The sequence below is a fragment of the Dermacentor silvarum genome, chromosome 8 (genome assembly GCF_013339745.2).
Source record: "Dermacentor silvarum isolate Dsil-2018 chromosome 8, BIME_Dsil_1.4, whole genome shotgun sequence".
Lineage (NCBI taxonomy): Eukaryota > Metazoa > Arthropoda > Arachnida > Ixodida > Ixodidae > Dermacentor > Dermacentor silvarum.
Genome location: NC_051161.1, coordinates 654,222 through 674,876, shown reverse-complemented (window position 1 = coordinate 674,876; position 20,655 = coordinate 654,222). Strand labels below are relative to the sequence as shown.

General features: G+C 50.5%; 1 protein-coding gene across 1 annotated transcript in view; it reads left to right on the top strand.

Moving 5' to 3' along the window:
- LOC119460513 (intermembrane lipid transfer protein VPS13A) overlaps positions 1 to 20,655 on the top strand; it is a 1,139,096-nt gene that overhangs the window by 1,012,703 nt on the left and 105,738 nt on the right. Inside the window, exon 76 of the mRNA XM_037721434.2 lies at positions 1,171 to 1,294. Coding sequence (XP_037577362.2) covers positions 1,171 to 1,294 — 124 coding nt within the window. The remainder of the gene's footprint in view (positions 1 to 1,170; positions 1,295 to 20,655) is intronic.

The following is a 20,655-nucleotide window of genomic DNA, read 5'->3' as shown; positions in this document are numbered from 1 at the left end:
GCGGCATACACATTGTAAAAAACTACTACTGCTTTTATCTCAGCAGTGACCAAGCCATCGAATTTTGGTTTCTGGAACTACTGCAAGTGTCCTTCAGAATTCTCACCACTGTAAAAAACAATTTTCAACTCATTCACTGTCAGCACAGGGGTACTTTGCTCAGGCCAAGCTTCTACTTCACAATTACCAAACTTTGAGGGCTTGATTAAGCTATAGACCTCTTTTTCATGGACACATCCATATTGCATAAGCAGTTGCGCCATCTATGAACAATCGCCATGCTGGCTTGGGTAAACGCCCTGTGTTGTATGTATGGTATACGCTCAGTGGCAGTTACTGGAGGTCCTTATAGACTCTAGCGATCTACGTAGTATGGCATTGCGTCTTCTGCGCATTGAGTGTAAGAGAGTCATGGCTATTCCTTTCATTCAATCTCTGCCACATAGACTAAGAGAGTATACGGAGTTGATACAGGGCCAATGTTGTGTTTATGGCTGACAATAAGATAGGAAAGATATGCGCCGCCATGCAAGAAAGGAAGACCAGTTCAACTGCAAGACCTGACAGGTATTATGTGAAGCCTACTAAGACGTTCGCAGATGCCGTACTGGTGCAGCGTATAAAGTGCCTTTTACGTATGGTTGCTTTATCTGGAGCAGACAGAACATTGCACCTGAGAGTAATTGGGCATAATTCATTTGTTGAGCGGTAAAACAATGTCTAACCTTTCGTTACAGTGTTGTGATTGCAAGTGTACTCCAAAATTTGCTGACGGCATAGTTCAGATACAAGAACAAAGAAGTGTACCTTATGGTCGAGGCATGGCATACCATTAACAGCAATATCACACGTGTAAGTCAGCTCTCGATCATCTTGCACACAGAGAAATCTTAATGCCTAAACAGTTAAATTTCGGGAGTGCCCGCACCTGTCCATGATTGACGGGTTGGCACTGCCTTCTCTTGAGCTAGTTCAGATAAGTTTTATAGCGTTCTCCTTATCAACCATTGTGCAACTTTTTAGTTGGCACTTGTGTTGTCCATTTCATTCCTTCGTGTGTCTGTGTCTGTGCACCTGCCTTCCAGTGCCATGAACACTTATGGACTTAAGCACCGAGTCTTGTGAGGAGTGCTGTCACATCATATAGCCCATGCCATCTGTGTTGTCCAGGAGCCCAGTCAGAAGGCCTTGAGGGATTCTTCAAAGGCATTGGCAAGGGGCTCATGGGGCTTATGACTAAGCCTGCTGGTGGAGTTGTCGACATGTTCACCATAGCATTTGATGGCATTCGACGGTGAGTTTTGCTTTAAACATCGGCCTTCTTACATCTACTGCAGTTATCTGAGATCATTCCATGCCTGTAAACTACCTAATCCCACCTAATTCCCTATCATGCCTAGATATGTATTCCTTCCTTAATTGGCACTCGATCCGTTCTTCTAATAGACTGCTGGCTATTTCCTCTATGCATTAATGACCTCTGGTCTCTTATCTAAACTAGAATATCAACATAAAGCATTTGCTCCTTATTCCATACTTCTAATGTAATGCCTACCGTTTTCTATTTCACTGCTCATTACATTGTCCTGAGCTAGAGCACTGCACAAGCCATTTTTTTTTTTAATAAAGCAGCTAGCTCACAGCGTAAGATTTTTCTGTCAAAAATCGCATCCGTTGTCTGCTGCGTACAAGCAATCATCTGCTACATAAGGCAGGAAGTGTGTCTCTGAAAATGTGATGTGTCACATGCTCTGAAAAAAAAAAGAAGAGAACAGAGAAGTGGCGTGCGGCTGCAAAGAGAAAGGAGAGAATAAGAAAGAAGTTGCAGTTTCACCCCAAAGGTGAAGCATCGATTGAAATAGCAAATTAGTAGACAGCTATATACGCAAATTAGTAGGCAATGCACCGGCTTGCCATTCTGCTAAAGTGCTGCAACAGCATATTATGGTACCCAGCGAAGTTTCTGCTGCCAGTTTCAACCCTCTCCTGTACCACGGACACCAGCCAACACTTCGACCCATATCACTCAATCACCAGCCCCATCCTATGCAATGACAGCAACCCTGCATCTGGCACCGTCTTGTGCTACAACCCACCTACTGTCAGGCTTGTCCTTTCAGCAGCATGCACATGATGACCTGACCTGTCCTGTGCCATGTAAGTTGCCCCAATGCCATGACAAGCAAGCCATGACGACTAAACAGTTAGGACCGAGTGAGGCTGTATATGTTGTATACTTTTTCATGCTCGTAACATATTCAGAAGTGGAACTTGTGCGCCAATTGCGCCATTTTGATACAAACGCAGATTCCTGTGCCAAACACAGAAAATTGACCGAAATTGCGCCATGCTGCGCCAAAACTGCTTCGGCATGTGTGCTCCGGCAGTGGCCGCAAACAGTGAGCAGATTCGTTCACCGAAAAAGAGTGCGACCGTTCACATTCCGCAGACTGCGCGACGGCTCCTCCCTCGCAGTTTCTCGTGATTTTCGTGCTTATAACATCGTAACTGAACAAGTAACACAGCGCAATATAAAAGACAGACACAATAAAGGGAGAAACAAAGACAAGCGCTACTCACAACAGTTTAATACAATAGAAGGATTGTACATACATATATATCCTCTTGTCACGCATGCGCAGACCAAACAAAAAGAAAGGCACGTGTACGTTAAAGACTTAAGGGAACATGCGCAAAAAATACACAAAAAGGAAGATAAGGGTGCGCATTTAGTGGCCCATGTTACCGCATGTGGGTGTGATGCTCGATTTTATGAGACTACCATTTTAAGCAGGAGTGGCAATGCCTCTTCTCGTTTTGCACTGGAGGCCTTCTTTATCAAGCAGAACAGAGATCGGTGTGTAAGTGAGCCGTCTATCTCTTTACTTTATGCCGAATTTGACTTCTTGCGCAACCGTCTTTAATGTACACGTGCCTTTCTTTTTGTTTGGTCTGTGCATGCGTGACAAGAGGATATATATGTATAGAGACGCCATAAGTGGTGGAGTTGCTCTTCGATCCTCAGTCCTCTGCCCGCTCAGTCTACCCCCTGGAGCTACGTTCAGGCCGCCGCTTGGGCCCACTGTCCGCTAGCATGTCTGAGGACGCACCACCTTCCACTTCTACCGCTACCGTTCTGACACCACCAGCCACCCCTTACATCCTCAGCAGCCACCAGCGTGACCCCCATCTCTTCGCTGGTCTTCGTGAAGAAGATGTGGAGGACTGGCTCGACGACTACGAGCGAGTCAGTTCCGCTAATCATTGGGACGACCTTAACAAGCTCCGCCACGTCTCCTTCTACCTGACGGGTGTGGCGAAGACATGGTTCTTCAACCACGAGATCGACTTTACTGACTGGGCTGCCTTCAAGCAGCGGCTGCGCCAAGTATTTGGTACACCGGCCGTTCGTTCTACCATCGCAAAGAAAACCCTCGATACTCGCCAACAACAGCCAGGCGAGTCTTACACATCATACATAGAGGATGTTCTTGCGCTTTGCCGCCGTATGAGTTCATCTATGCCAGAGTCAGACAAAGTGCGCCACATTCTGAAAGGCATTAGATCAGTCGCCTTCAATGCCCTTGCCATTAAGAACCCCGCTACAATCGCTGACGTTGTTACAACGTGTCAGCGCCTGGACGAACTCGAGTCTGTTCGCCTTCAGCCGGACGTTGGTGACTATTCTTCTACGGCGGACCCACATCTACGTGTCGTGATACGAGCAATGATACGCGAAGAATTACAGTCAATGGGCTTGTCGTCACCATCCGTGTGCCCCAGCGCGCCTTCTAGCGCAGCCTTGCGTGACATCATCAGGGATGAACTGGCGTCCTTGACCTGCTCCACGCACGTGCAACCCTCCGTCTCTCGTCCCCTGCCAACGTACGCGGAAGTTGCTGCCACGCCTCCAGGCAACGTCAACTCCACGGTGCCGCTGCGCACGTACGCGTCGGTTGCTGCCGCGCCTCCAGTAAACATTTCGACGATGCCGCCCGAGCTTTCATCAGCCCATTTGACTGCACTGACTCCCGGATCACCTAGCCCCCTGTACTATCCGCCATGGCGTCCGTCACGTCCCACGTGCTATTACTGCGGCTATCGCGGCCATATTTCACGTTTCTGCCGCAAGCGCCAGCAGGACGAGCGTCGGGGATACGACATCTCCGAACGCAACTTTTCCGGTGGAGTCTCTTCCCAACGCCGGCGTTTCTCTTCGCCTCCGCTCCGCTCTACTTCTCCGCCCGCATCGACTGAAGACCGAAGCACTTACCGTTCAGCCAGACGCCGCTCCCCTTCGCCGTTCCGCCGCTCCACGTCACCACTACGGCCCGTCTCCCTCAACTCTAACATTCGTCCGGAAAACTAAGCGATGCAGTTTTTGGAGGACAAACTGCATACGACACCAGGACTGATATTCCTCCAGCGCGCCCGTCCAATATGCTCTCGGTGTTTGTCCAAGGAGTGCCCGTCGATGCTTTGGTGGACACAGGTGCGACAATTTCTGTTATTCAGCTTGATTTATGTTCCCGTCTCAGAAAAGTCACGACACCATACGATGGACCGACGCTAGTTGCAGCCCAAGGAGACCCTGTTCGACCTTCCGCTCTTTGCACTGCCCGTGTTTTGATCGATGATATCCTGCACCATATACAATTAGCTGTGCTGTCCCCGTGCGCTCATCAACTTATTTTAGGGTGGGATTTTCTCTCTTCTGCTTCCGCGGCTATTTGTTGTGGCCAACGTGTCGTCCATCTTACGGACACTGACTACTTACTTGGGGAAGACAGGTACACGCCGTTGCGCCTGCTCGCTGCGGAAGATACCGAACTGCCTCCCGGCCGACAGCGCATTATTACCATTATGTCGACCGATATCGACCATGGTGACGTCTTGGTCTTGCCCTCTTCCCGTTGCCTTCATAAAGGCATCGCTTTTGCGCCAGGTGTGGTTCGATTTCACAATGGCTCGGCGCTTGTCACCGCCACGAACGCGACATCGGAGAAAATTCTCCTTCCGCAAAGCACCACAGTGGCTTGCGCGGCCGACCCAGGGCCTGTATGCGTCGTGCCCCTTACGACTATGTCTTCCAAAGACCCTTCTACTTGTGCTACTGCTTCTCCCTCCGCCCTTACTGCAGCCATCAGCAGTGACTTGCCACCTTCACATATGCAGCAGCTGCTTGCTTTGTTGAACAAACACGCGAATTTATTTGATGTCCATTCGTCGACTCTGGGCCAAACCACAGCTGCAGCGCATCGCATTCAGACAGACGAAGCGTCGATAGTGCGCCGACGCCCGTACCGCGTGTCCCTAGCCGAGCGGAAAATCATAGAAGAAAATGTCGCGGACATGTTACAACAGAAGGTCATCCGGCCCTCAGCTAGCCCTTGGTCATCTCCGGTTGTTTTGGTGCGAAAAAAAGACGGTTCCGTGCGTTTTTGCGTCGATTACCGGGCCCTCAATAAGATCACTCGAAAGGACGTATACCCTATGCCTCGCATTGACGACGCCCTTGATTCACTACAAGGTGCAGAATACTTTTCGAGCCTCGATCTGCGTTCTGGCTATTGGCGAATTCTCATGCACGAAGACGATAAAGAAAAAACAGCGTTTGCCACCCCTGATGGACTTTACGAATTCAACGTCATGCCTTTCGGGCTATGCAATGCACCTGCGACTTTTGAACGCATGATTGATACCGTGCTGCGTGGCCTGAAATGGAAAACTTGCCTCTGCTACCTGGATGACATTGTCGTCTTTTCATCCACGTTTCCTCAGCACCTGCAACGCTTAGATGAAGTTCTGACGTGCCTTGGCGACGCTGGTCTTCAGCTCAACACGAAGAAATGCCATTTCGCCAGCAGATCCATTAAGGTCCTGGGGCATGTCGTGAGCAAGGAGGGCATACGTCCTGACCCTGACAAGATTGCTGCGGTCCTTCGCTTCCCTCGCCCAGAAAAGCCTAAAGACTTGCGAAGCTTCCTTGGCCTCGCTTCTTATTTCCGTCGCTTTATACGGAACTTTGCCTCCATCGCTGCGCCACTACACAAACTACTTGCTTCCGGTGTACCCTTTCACTGGTCTCAAGATTGTGAAGCAGCCTTTGGCATGTTAAAGGGCGCCCTCACGTCTGAACCTGTGCTTTGCCATTTTGATGAGACTGCACCGACTCTCTTGCACACAGACGCTAGCGGCCACGGCATCGGTGCCATTCTTCTGCAACGCAACAACTCTTCGCACGAGAGAGTCGTTGCATCGAGAGAGTCGGTACAATCTTTCCATTGTATTAACCAGTTGTGAGTAGTGCATGTCTTTGTTTCTCTTTCTTGTGTCTGTCTTTTATATCGCGCTGTGTTACTTGTTCAGTTATGGAAAGCCAACTAGCCCAACAATTAACACTTCTAGAATAACTCTTTGTTTCTCCCTTTCTTGTGTCTGTCTTTTATATCGCGCTGTGTTACTTGTTCAGTTATGGAAAACCAACTAGCCCAACAATTAACTATTCTAGAATAACACTGTGCTTTTCAGCGCTTCCGGCAAGTGGCCGGCGCACGCAGCCACTCCTGGCTGTTGTCACTGTTGTTGGAACGGCCAGAACGGCTGTATTTAGAATACTAGAATACAGTTGAATGGGCCGTGCAGTGTGGCACTCCCTAGCTGAGGCTCAAAACAACTAAAAGTAGGCTGAGGGCACTGCAAGCGAACTAGATATTTGGGAGGCACGCGCTGCAGCGGGTTCAAGGGGCCGGGCGTCTTTGTCCCCAGGGCCAGTATACCGTAAAAATAATCCAATCTATTTTTATGCCCATATTGGCGAGGCGTAAGCCATTTTGACATATCCCGAAGGCATAATGGCGGAATTAAAAAAAAGTCGCAGTTTCGCCCGAAAGGTGAAGCATCAATTGCGATAGCAAACTAGTATACAGCTATGCAAAGTAAGGATAGTTGTTTTATCAGCCGTATAAACTAGTAAACGTTCGCTTACTAAATTAACAAGCATGGTGTCACGCGCGCATAAGCAAACATGAATATATCTCACTCGACCACGGAAACTAGCTGTCTAAACGCTGGAGCGACCGAGCAAAGTGACCTTCGTGCTGTCTACTGCTTCAACACAAACTGAGCGGCGAGAGCCCAGCACGTACAAAGCTATGAGCCGTCCGCGCACCTAGACACTGCCCCTAACGCGTATTGCTTTCATGATAGGTCCTGCGTGACCACGGGCGGCCAGGCAATCCGCAGTTGCTGCCAGAGTACAATGCCGCCCCCTCCCTCCCACCTTCGTGCTGCCTCTCACTTCAACGCAAACTAAGCGGCGAGCATGCAGCCATGAGCACTCGCACTGTGTCCCCATTGCAGGTCGCTTTCAAGATAGAGCCCGCGCTGCCGCACCATACGCAGCAGCCGCCGGAGAACGCCCCCCCCCTTCCCTTTCCTGCCCCCACGGTGCCTTGCGCGTTACCGAAAACGACCACTTCCTTCCCTCTTTCCTCCTCCCTTGCACGTGCGAGATTGAGCCGCCATCGTCGGCTCACCCTTGCACGCTTTCACTCACACATACAGCATACAACGTGCAACGACAATGTTATCGCCCCTGGACTTTATACAGAACGTCACGGCGACGACGACGGCAGAAATGTGCCTGGAGTGTCCATATAACTGCTATCGCAATAAAGACAGACTGGAATAGTTTGACGTTATACCAGCCCGGGGTTGATTGCGGCTCTCTGGGTCTGCGGTGACATATGGTAACCCAGAAATTATGTTAGCGCGTCCATTGGACCGCATAATTTGAGAACATTTTCCGCTATCATCTTGAGCGCCGGCGCGGGAATATATAGTTCGATTGTAGTTCTACCAATGTTTTCGGCTTTACAGGAAAACACGCGCCATGCCACCGCTTGAACCACTCTTCCATATTCTAGTACTCTATAGCTACAAAGCCTGCTTCTACTACGCGTTTTGTGTTTGGTTATTCTCTGTTACATCGTGGTTTCGAAGTGCGCTGCCATGTTCCATTATTCCACCAAAATTCAGATTAGCCGGCACCAAGTTGCTCCAAAATGAAATTTACTCTGCTCCAAGATGCTCCAAAATGCAATTTTCTCTGCTTCAAGCTGCGCCAAAATGCAATTTTACTTGCTCCAAAATGACTTTGGGCAGTCCCACCCCTGCATATTTGCAGTGTTTGTTTGAAATTAGTTTCTGTTAGGGTATATTGTTGGATTATAAATGTGTGTTGTGTGGGCCCACATCAAAGCTTGCTTACCTGGACCTAGCACGTGCCGAGCACTGGGCTGGGATCTGGGCTTTTGGATAAGCCCGAGCTCGTGCGGTCTTGGACTTCTTCTCAAGTTTCTTTGTTACCCTCCAAAGCCCATTACATTAGTATTTGCACTGATTGTATGTAACAGAGTTGTGGCAGTGAATAGTAAATAAATAACTCCTTGTTGAGGGAACTTGTGCACAAAAGACAAAACAGAACTAAGTGACAGTAGTGGCATGGACAGTCAGTGGTCGTTGAATTGAACCACATTGCTTAGGTTTGGCTACGTACAACATTATACATTCCAGAGCAGTTGATGGTGTGTGCTTATATTGGTTCAAGAATGTAGTCTGGTATTGAAAGGCCCATCTCATTATCCAAGCAGTGACAATGTTTGTCTTGTTTTCAGTACAGCAAGCATGTCTCGCACCAATTAATAACTTGATAACTGACATAATTTGATAAAAATGATCACCAGCGAAAATGAAGCACTGCGCACTTGGCAGCATACTTTTACAAGGACATTGGTAAGCAGTCATTTATGAGCTGGGGGTGCCTGTCGTATTGTCACCCAGCTAGTACAGCTAGAATAGTTGACCAGCAACAGATAGGTAAAAAACACGTCAGCCTTTAATAATAGCTGGACCTCGGAGAGTGCGCACGCAACCACGAACTTCGTCGTTCTCACCTCAAGGGGCCAGTGTCACCACGTGCCAACTTATTTCACGTCATTGCTCCCCTCTCAAAGGCAACTGACCCGGTCGCTTCAAGGGCAGCGGGCGAGCAATATGGGCAAGGGTGCCAACATGGGAAGAAAAAAAAAACGTACAGGAATGTACACAATGCTGAAGCAGTTTGTGAGGGTTGCTTATCCTTCGCGTGCGTACTACGGCTTCATCCGTACTACGTGGACGACTTCAGCACAGAGACGGCGTCGGTTCGAACTAGGATCAGAGCTTTGAGGCACCACCTCATAGTTCACATCACTGAGGTGGCGCACAACTTCGTAGGGGCCGAAATAGCGGTGCAACAATTTCTCCGAGAGCCCCCGGTGTCGGATAGGTGTCCACACCCACACGCGGTCGCCTGGTGAGTACTGGACGTTCTGTCGGATCCGGTTGTAATGGCAGGCGTCGGTATTCTGCTGGGTGCGGATGCGATTCCGAGCAAGCTGGCGAGCTTCCTCTGCTTTCTTGACAAATTCTTCAGTGGTGTCATTCCTTGTGGTCCCGCGGTGTACCGGGATCATGGCGTTAAGAGGGTTGTAACGCAACGTCCGTAAACGAGCTCGAATGGTGTAAACTCGGTGGTCTCCTGCACAGCAGTATTGTAAGCAAACGTCACGTATGGCAAAATTTCATCCCATGTCTTGTGTTCCACATCAATGTAAATGGATAGCATGTCGGCCAATGTTCTGTTCAGGCGCTCTGTTAAGCCGTTAGTCTGCGGATGATACGCTGTGGTCCTTCGGTGGTTGGTATGCGTCAGCGTGACGACTTGTTGCAACAACTCCGCTGTAAACGCTGCACCGCGATCAGTAATGAGCACAGTGGGTGCACCGTGACAAAGCACCGATGTTGTGGACGAAGAAGCTGGCGACTTCAGCAGCAGTTCCCCACGGCACAGCTTTTGTCTCCGCATAGCGAGTTAAATAATCGGTTGCCACGATTATCCACTTGTTTTGCAAGGAAGACATGGGGAACGGACCCAGAAGGTCCATTCCCACTTGCTGGAACGGCGCCGGAGGCGGATCCAAAGGCTGAAGGAGGCCGGCAGGCTTGACGGGTGGGACTTTACGCCTCTGACAGTCACGGCACGTTCTCACATAGCGCTTAACCGACGAAAATAGGTGGGGCCAATAGTATTTCTGCCGTATGTGCGTTAATGTCCTCGCGAAGCCCAAGTCGCCTGCCGGCGGAGGGATCGTCGTGACACGCCTGTAAAACTTCCTCGCACAGCGCCGTCGGAACGACGAGAAGGAACGTTTCTTGGCTGTTCTCGAAATTTTTCTTGTACAGGACATCGTTCCGCAGGCAGTACCATGTCAATCCTCGTGAAAGTGGGCGTGGGACAACAACGTCAGCTCCCTCGAGATATCGGATGACTGGAAGCAGTTCAGAGTCTGCACATTGGTAGTCAGCCATGTGCACCACGTCGACAACACCAAGAAACGGCAAATCTAGCTCAAAGTCAGAGAATGTCAAGGGAATAGGCGAACGTGACAAGCAGTCAGCGTCGCTATGCTTACGGCCCAATCTGTAGACAACAGTCATGTCGTATTCCTGGAGGCGGAGGCTCCAACGAGCGAGGCGACCTGATGGGTCTCGTAGATTGGCAAGCCAGCGGAGCGAATGTTGGTCACTGATCGCTCGAAATGGCCGGCCGTATACGTAAGGTCGGAACTTGCTGATGGCCCACACGACTGCTAAACATTCTTTTTCGGTAGTTGAATAATTAGCTTCTGCTTTTGTAAGACTACGACTCGCGTACACAATTACACGTTCTGCGCCGTCTTGCCATTGAACCAGAATAGCCCCGAGTCCTACGTTGCTTGCGTCTGTGTGAATTTCAGTTGCCACGATGTCATCAAAATGCGCCAGCACTGGAGCGGATTGAAGGCGTTTGCACAATTCGATGAAGGCCTGCTCTTGGTCTTCCGTCCACGCAAAGGGCACATCTTGTCGTGTCAGTCTCGTGAGAGATTCAGCAATCCTCGAGATGCCTTCAACGAAACGACGATAGTAAGCGCAGAGGCCCAGGAACCGCTGAACAGCCTTCTTGTCTTTAGGGTGAGGAAACTCGGCAACACCAGTGAGCTTTTCTGGGTCTGGTCGTACTCCTTGGGAGCTGACCACGTGGCCTAAAAACTTGAGTTGCTGGAAGCCAAAGTAACATTTTTCAGGCTTGATGGTGAGGTTTGCCTTGCGTATTGCGGTAAGGACACTTCGTAGCCGGGTGACATGTTCATCAAACATACTGGAAAACACAACAACGTCGTCTAGGTACACTAGACACGTCTGCCACTTTAGTCCGACGAGTACAGTGTCCATCATTCATTGAAACGTAGCAGGAGCGGAACAGAGACCGAAAGGCAGGACTTTAAATTCGTATAACCCGTCGGGAGTCACGAAGGCGTTTTTTTCACGGTCACGATTGTTCACTTCGATTTGCCAGTACCCTGACTTTAGGTCTAACGAAGTAAAAAACTCAGCATGACGCAGAAGGTCCAATGCGTCATCGATCCGTGGCAGGGGGTAAACGTCACGTTTGGTGACTCGGTTAAGCCATCTGTAGTCAATGCAGAAGCGGAGCGTGTTGTCTGTCTTTTTTACTAGTACGGCAGGCGACGCCCACGGACTTGTCGACGGCTGGATGATGTCATCATTGAGCATTTCTTCAACTTGAAGCTTAATCGCCTCCCGCTCCATAGGTCACATGCGGTATGGGTGCTGACGAACAGGCCATGCCAACTCCTCACAAACTATCCGGTGTTGCGTAATGGAGGTGCGCTGGACTTTAGATTCTGTGGAAAAACAGCCAGAGAATTCTGTCACTAGGCCCAGTAGCTGATCCTTCTGTACATCTGCTAAGTCAGCATTAATGTGGACGCGGGTACTCAGGCTGGCATGAGTTGCATCCGGTGAAGTCACTTGTAACGTGCCGACGTCGGAGAAGTCAGCAATGTCATTCAGAAAGGCCGCAGCTGTACCTTGCGGGATGTGCTGATACTCATGGCTGAAGTTTGTCAACAAAACTTGCGAGCACTTATTCCGTATTCAAACAAGGCCCCGGGCAATGCAGATGTGTCTTTCGAGCAACAGCGGGATATTTGCCTCGGCAATACCCTCATAGTCGTCGAATGCATCGCAGGTTACGAGGGTCAATATGCTGCTCCTTGGCGGCACCGTGATATTCCCGTCGGCAATCCTCAAGGCGTTGACATACGTGTCGTCAGTGCTGCTCCCTCCTAAGGCCTGCGCTGTTGAAAACGTTACCAGCGACTTTTGTAAGTTAATCACGGCTCCATTAGCCTGCAGAAAGTCCATTCCCATGTGGGGATCGAGGGGCCTTCCCGCGCCTCGCCCCCCAGCTCGCGCGTGGCGCTTAGCTCAATCTCCGGGAACCGCCGCCATAACGGCAACATGGCGGACATGGCGAGCGCGCCGGACTTACTTTCCCGCGCAAACCGTGCTTCTCCCCCCCGGGATTGGACTTGCCCCGCGAGAACACGTCACCGGGACGCGCCCTGATTGGCCTCCCGCGCGGCGGCCCCCGGGCACCCTCTCCACCCGAGCTCTCGTCCGCTGAGCGCTTCCTCGCCGCGAGAGAGGCTCTCAGGCTCGCAACGAGGTGGTTACATGAGACCTTTGTTCTCGCGACTCCTCGTTATCGCGCTTGGCGGACCGCTACCCGGTTAGCCCTAGCGCAGCGGGCGCGCGTACTCGATCGGTCTTGCGGCGAGCCTTGGCCCGTAAGCGCCGTGACTGTAGCACTGAGCTGTACCTTGGGTGAATAAACCCGTGTTTGTTGGCGATCTGACTCCGGAGCCTTCTCTGCGCCGTGTCGGAGAGTCGACGAACCCTGCCGTAGCGCCTTTGTGCGTTGCGGAGTGGAGGAGCGTCGTGCCCTTTCCTGACCGTCGCTCGTAGGGTAAGCCTTGTGCAAACCCATCTCCACACCCAGAATTAGGTCCCTCGAACAGCTTGGGAGGATAACGAAATCTCCGAGGTACGTAAACCCACGAATGCTCACTCGCGCTGTGCATCTTCCTACTGGGGTTAACAGATGGCCTCCTGCAGTGCGAATCTGCGCCCCAGTCCACTCGGTAGAAACTTTCTTCAGCTTGCAGGCAAGGTCCATGCTCATAACTGAGGGGTCCGCTTCAGTGTCGATTAACGCTGTTATTTCTTCGTCGTCTACGGTTACGGGAATGTTCGACGTTATTACCTCTCGTACGGTGTTTGACTGCGTCTGTACGTCTGCGTTGTTCTGCGTTCTGCTTTCGTCATTGTCGTCGTAGTGGAGGATCTTGCGCATAGTTGACGTCAGCGGCCTCACCTCCGGAGGTCGCTGAACTCAGTTTTCCCGAGCCGCCGGGCTAGGCGAGCGGCGTCTGAGAGCGCCGCGACAGAAGGCTTGGCTTGGTGATGGTGATCTGTAACGAGCAGGAGACGACAAACGGGGCTCGTGCCATCGTTGATCACCATTGCGACGATTCGCGACGAAACTCTCTATTTCCGGTGGCCGCTCACCAGGTCGTGGACGAGGTGCATTTGGCGAGAATCCTCGGAGCCCCACATGACAATAAGGACACATTCTGTAGATGTGCCCGACTTCGCCACAATGATAACAAAGGGGCTTGTAGTCTGCGGTACGCCAGACATCGCTATTCCTTGTTCTTGCTTCGGCGATGTGCGGTGGGCTGCGAGGCCTGAAGCATACGTCCAATTGCTGAGTGTGGTGTACCATGCTATATGCACTTGAGGGTGGTGGACGGCGTACTGCTTCAGCGTAACTCATTTCAGGACGCGCTCCCTGCTGTGGTGCCTGGTACTGTTCAGGAACATGGACGGCCTCTCGGACTTCGGTGCGCACCATTTCCGCAATGGAAAGTTGTCCCACAGAGGCAGCGGTCGTCTGCATCTTCTGCAGTTCCTCCTTGATGACAGCCCTGATGAGTTCTCGCAAGGCGCCGACGTCGTTGCCGAGGGTAACGGTAGAGAGCTCCCTTGCATTTAAGGCATCGCGGTTGTATTGCCTGGCCCGCTGTTGAAGGGCCTTTTCCATGGCAGTGGCTTCGTCGTGGAACTCTGCAAGTGTTGTCGGCAGATTTCGAATGAGGCCAGCAAAGATTTCCTCTTTGACGCCGCGCATTAGGTGGCGCACCTTCTTTGCTTCAGTCATAGAGGGGTCCACACGTCTGAAGAGCCGATTCATGTCTTTTACGTACGCCGTCACTCGCTCATTCGGGGCTTGAATTCTCGACTCCAACTTATTTCGCGTCAATATGTGCTTCAGCTTATTTTGATTCACCTGCAAATTTCTTTCTCATGATTCAGGTCACATAAGAATACTTGGCCTACACATACATACCGAACTGCTTCAAGAGGCCAACTACGTACCAACCACAAACTTAGTTTTTTTCTCGCCAGGCTGTTGAACATTACCAAAGTTTTCCGCATATTACTCTGTAAAACGTCTGTTGGGATATTATTTGAGAAACGGGGGTGCAAAAAAATCTCAAATTCTAAACCTGCTTTTAGAGTTGACAGATTCAGGTCTTGAATAATTCGTTGTGAGTCATCTCCAGCTTTCGAGATCAGAACAATGTCATGTGCAAACGGCAGATTGCTGACATATTCCTCATTGCTTCCAAATATCCCTCATGCTTCTATTCTAAATCTAGCGTATTGTCACGGCTCACTGGAGACAAGAGCGAAGAGCGGTATTTAATTGAGACAATTAGGACAAAGCGCTCAATTCAAACTTCTTCTTCTCTAGCACCTCGCTTGCACGCTCGAGGTCGTCGTCTTTGTTGTCAGCGTGGTTGGGCACAGATAGCGTCGCGGCATTTGCCCCCTCCAGAAGGAGCATCGAAATGATGCTCGGCGGGTAGCACCCGGTGATCAGCAAACCAGAGAGTACCCATGTCATTCAGAAAAATAAGGTTTCATGCGCACCACGTGCACAGTCTCAGGCAGGTTCATACGGCGCCTCGAGCAGGATGGGCTGTCAGGAACAACTTCATAGTTGACGTTGCTAAGGCGTCGTAGAACCTTGTATGGTCCGAAGTATCAGCATAGAAGTTTCTCCGCGAGGCCTCGGTGGCGTACTGGAGTCCAAACCCAGATTCTTTGGCCCGGATGGTAGACGACGCATCGATGGTGCTGATTGTAACGTCGGGCATCTCGCTCTTGCTGGCCAGTTATGTGAACGCGCGCGAGCTGTCTTGCTTCTTCGGCGCGCGCTGTAAAATCTGCGACGTCAGTCTCGGAATCGCTGGAATCATGATTCAGCATAGCATCCAGCATTGTAGTCACTTCTCGACCGTGGAGGAGACTGAATGGTGTCATTTTTGTTGTTTCTTGCCGAGCCGTGTTATAAGCAAACGTGACGTAGGGTAATATTTGGTCCCAGTTATTGTGGTCCACATCGACGTACATGCACAGCATGTCTGCGAGAGTCTTGTTGAGGCGCTCTGTAAGTCCATTGCTTTGCGGGTGATAGGCTGTCGTCCTTCTGGGTGCCGTGCCACTGAGCGTTAGTATATTCCGCAAAAGTTCAGCCGCGAACGTGGTTCCCCTGTCGGTTACGATGACCGCTGGAGCACCGTGCCTCCGGACGACGTTTTCAATGAAAAACTGTGCGGCCTCGGCTGCTGTGCTGCTCGAAAGTGCCTTGGTTTCTGCATATCGCGTGAGGTAGTCTGTCGCAACTATGATCCACTTATTTCCGGCGGCAGATATTGGGAATGGGCCCAAAAGGTCCATCCCAATTTGTGCAAACGGCGTTTCCGGCACTGGAACAGGATTTAATAGTCCGGCAGGTTTCGCAGGTGGTACTTTTCATCGCTGGCAGCCAAGGCACGTTAGAACGTAGTGCTTCACCTGTGCTGCAAGCCGTGGCCAGTAGTACTTCTCTTTGATCCGCGCTAATGTTCTTGTGTACCCTAGGTGGCCTGAGGTAGCTTCATCGTGACAGGCCTGCAATATTTTATTGCGGAGAGTTTTAGGGACGACTAGTAGATATCTGTTCCCTGTTGAAGAGAAGTTCTTTCTACAAAGAACACTGTTGCGTATGCAGAATGATGACAGGTCCCTTGAGAACAATCCAGGCTTGTTTGTGGTGCGGCCTTCTAAGAAATCAATTAGAGAAGCGAGCTCCTGGTCCTCTTGTTGTTGTTTAGAGATGGTGGCCGCATCAACAACTCCTAAAAAGCCTGTGGATTCATCATCATCTCCGCCTGACGACTCGGTCGGCGATCTGGAAAGGCAGTCAGCATCTAAGTGCTGCCTTCCCGATTTGTAGACCACTGTCATGTCGTACTCTTGAAGCCGTAGAGCCCAGCGTGCCAAACGTGCAGATGGATCTTTCATGTTGGTCAACCAACAGAGAGAATGGTGGTCACTTATGGCTTGAAATGGGCGGCCGTATATGTACGGGCGGAACTTGGTAACTGCCCATACTACAGCCAAGCATTCCTTTTCTGTGGTGGAGTAGTTCAATTCGGCACGTGACAGTGTTCTACTCGCGTAAGCGATTACTCGCTCAGCGCCCTCTTGCTGCTGAACAAGGAAGGCGCCTAGACCCACGTTGCTGGCATCGGTGTGGATCATTGTGGGCGCATCCACGTCAAAGTGGGCAAGAACAGGTGGAGTTTGTAGACGGTGCTGCAACTCGTTAAATGCTGCCTCCTGCTCCTCGCCCCACACAAACGTGACATCTTCTCTGGTTAGGCAGGTGAGCGGTGAGGCGATGCGTGCAAAACCCGCAATAAATCGCCGGTAATATGCGCATAGGCCCAAGAAGCGTCTGACTGCCTTCTTGTCCGTAGGCCTTGAAAACTTTGCGACAGCTGCTATTTTCTCAGGATCAGGTCTGACACCTGTGTGACACGTGGTCCAAAAACTGTAGTTCTTCATAGCCAAAGTGACACTTTTCAGGTTTTAAAGTAAGCCCAGCGGACCGTATGGCTTGAAGAACTAACCGTAGCCGTCTGAGATGTTCATCAAATGTGGCAGAATAAACAATCACATCGTCTAGGTACACTAAGCAAGTCTTCCACTTAAGGTCTGAGAGAACGGTATCTATTAGCCTTTGAAACGTGGCTGGGGCGGAGCACAAACCAAAAGGGAGAACTTTGAATTCATAGAGCCCATCAGGCGTCACAAAAGCAGTCTTTTCGCGATCCCGTTCATCGACCTCTATTTGCCAGTATCCACTTTTTAAGTCCATTGACGAGAAGTACCATGCATGCCGTAGCCTGTCGAGGGAATCATCGATGCGTGGTAAGGGATACACGTCTTTTTTCGTAATCCGATTGAGCTTGCGATAATCGATACAAAACCGCAGGCTACCATCCTTCTTAACGAGTACCACGGGTGATGCCCAAGGACTTTTTTACGGCTGGATGACATCATCTTCTAGCATTTTCTTGACTTGCTGCTGTATTGCTTCACGCTCTTTCTCAGCCACCCGATACGGATGCTGCCGGATGGGTATTGCTGTTTCCTCCGTAATAATGCAGTGTTTCATCAGCGGTGTTTGACGCACTCGGGACGTTGTAGAGAGGCAGTCCTTAAAATGGTCAAGCAGTTCCCTGAGACTTTGTTTCTGTTGCGGCGCTAAACCTGGGTCAACGTCGACGACGGGTGCATGTGGCATCGTATTGGTGGTTGATTCCTCTTTTACAGCAAAGCAGTAAAGCAGGCGTGTCCGGTGATAATTTTCTGTCTTTATTGCAGTTTTACTTGAATTCTACTTTTATTGTATTTGACGATCAGCCTTTTTTGCAGCGTGATGGCATCTGCATAGGGTCTTGCGTAGCCCCTATTCTTTGTGACATTTTTCTGGCCAAGGTGGACGACACACTAGAACAGGTGTTTAATGGGGGGCTGGTTTTAAAAAGTTTTAGGTATGTTGACGATTTTTTAGTGCTTTTAAAAAAGCAGCCTGCCTCCACCTACTCCTCTACTGTAGGTGAAGTTTTATCTTTTTTTAGCAAACATGGACGTGGGTTGCGTTTCACCCATGAACTTCCGGACTCTTCAATTTTACAGTTTTTAGACCTTAAAATCACGTTCTGTGATGGACACGTTTGCTGGGGATACTACCCACGGGCTAAGAAGGAGCTACTGCCATATGACTCGGCACATTCCAAGACAATTAAGAGAGGAATAGCGGTGATGTGTATGGAATCGGCTCTCCAGAAATCGTGCCCACATCAGATGACGCTCAGTTTTAACAATCAGGTAAGCCGTCTTTTGGCTGCAGGGTTTCCCGTCTCGGTCTTGACTGCTGTTTCTGAAACCCTCCTTCAAAAATTCAAGCGTGGAACGGGAAGTACAACGGCGGAGGATCACCGGAAGGCACATAGACCTGAGGTGGTCCCCTACATCCATAAACTCTCCCACAATCTGAAGAAGGTGGCAAGTAGGCACGGCGTGCCAATATGTTTTTCTGCCCCTAACAAGCTGGGAAAGTTGTGCCCACGTATCTGCAACACCAGTAAACGTGGATGCCAGAAGAACCACCAACCGCCGTTCGTCAAATGTTCCACTGGAGTGGTGTATTGCATTCCCATGTCTTGTGGGATGTTTTACGTCGGCGAAACTGGTCGCTGTGTCAATGACCGTTTAGGGGAACACGCTCTAAAACTGAAAAAACGAGATGACAAATACGCACATATAGTTGCGCACGTTAGCAAGTGCACTGATTGTGTGGCCCGGTTAAAGGAGACGACGATTCTAGGAAAGAGTAGTGACAAGACAGCGCGCATCAGTTTGGAAGCCTACCACATCAGGAAGTTCGGTAGCAAGTGCTTCAGCACCCCTTCCCTTGCTCTCTTTGACGCTGAATTTTATTTTCTGGATGCGGCTATCGGGGGTTCAGATTAGAAAGAAAAATAATTGTTTGCGTCTTGTTGCGCTTGGTTGGCGTTTTTGCGCTTGCGTTGTTGGCATGATGTTACCCTTGTTATGTTTTCCCCTTTCCCTTGCTTCACTCTGGCATATATAAGGTGTCCTATCCTTCACAATAAAACCAGTTGTTAGTCAGCGCCTGTGTGTCCGTGTCTCCCCTTTGTGTGGTCGTCTGTTTGCGCTGTTACCCAAAGTCTCAAGATGTACCAACTCGCCCAAAAAGAAGTATTGATGCAGTATTGAACGTGGTCAATTTCGTCAAAATATGCCACAGCGGTGCCTTTACTGATGTGCCGGCGTTCATTGGTCAAATTTGTCAGTAGTACCTCTGTGTGACCACCGATTAGGCTGACGATACCCCGAGCGATAGCAAGACCTTGATGGAACAGAAGTGCAGTTAATTGTTCGGCTACACCGTCCTTGTTAAACTGTTCTCCGCAACTAACGGAGACAAGACTGCATGATAGTGGTGGTATGCAGACGTCGTCGTCGGCGACACGTAACGATGTACGTTGGCGCTCTACGTTGTGGCTCGTGTCTATACTATTCGATAAGGTTATCTCGCCATCCTGTATGTTAACCACGGCGCCGTACTCCCATAAGAAGTCCATTCCAAGGATGAGTGATCTGCAGCACTCTTTTAAAATCATAAAAGAGGCGACAAAAGCTGTATTTCCTATCTGGAGTCGTGCAGTACATTTTCCTGTAGGTGTCATTAGCTGGCCCCCGGAATTTCGAATATGAGGGCCCATCCATTGCGTTTTGACTTTCTTAAGCCGGTCTGCCAACTGCTCACTCATTATCGAAAAGTCTGCGCCAGTATCAACTAAAGCTGTCACGTCGTGTCCATCAATCGTTAAAGAGTAAGTCGGCACTCACAAATTCGTCGGTGTTTCGTTTCTCCGGGTTGCTCTGCTCATTTCTCAGTAATAATGGGGGATTTTCGGCGGTTCGACGACTTGCTACCTTCCCCCCGGAGGTCACTGATTTCAGTTTCCCCGTCGTGGGCTTGGAGAGCGGCCTCTTACCACGTCGGCGAAACTGCGACAGTCTGGCGAAGAATAGCGTAACGGAGACGGCGAGCGCGACCGGAGATTAGCTGAGCTGCCTTGTTCCCGAGTGATACTGTGGTCGAAGCGTGGGTTTCTTTCTGGAAACTGTCGCGGAGTAGCAGGTGACATTTCCTGGATGCCACCCTGGCGATGAGGGCAAAAACGATAAATGTGCCCTGGTTCGCCACAGTGAAAACACAATGGTCGGCGATCAGTAGTGCGCACGTCAGTCCTTCGAAGCTGGGGTCGCCTGAAATTCTCTCTCTGTATCCAGGCAGCAGTAGGTGGCCGCTGGCGGTACTGCTGTACTGGCACGGTAGAAAGTGGGCGACGGACAGCATCTGCGTAGCTATATGCACGTGGCTCGTAGCGTGGCTCGAAGCGCGGCTCGAAGCGCGGCTCGAAGCGCGGCTCGAAGCGCGGCTCGAAGCGCGGCTTGAAGCGCGGCTCGAAGCGCGGCTCGGGACACGGTTGAGGGAGTGGCTCAGGAGATGCAAATGCTTGCCGGATTTCTTGGCGGACAACTTCAGCGACCGAAGCAGCAGTAAACTCCTTCGGTGTCGCAGTTTGCTTCGCAATCTCCTCGCGCACAATGTCTCTGATCAGTTGATGCAGCGAGGTCTCGTCGGTCACTGCCAGGACTGCGGCTCCTGCAGATGCATCGTTAGTTAGGCGTTCTTATTGCCGGCAACTT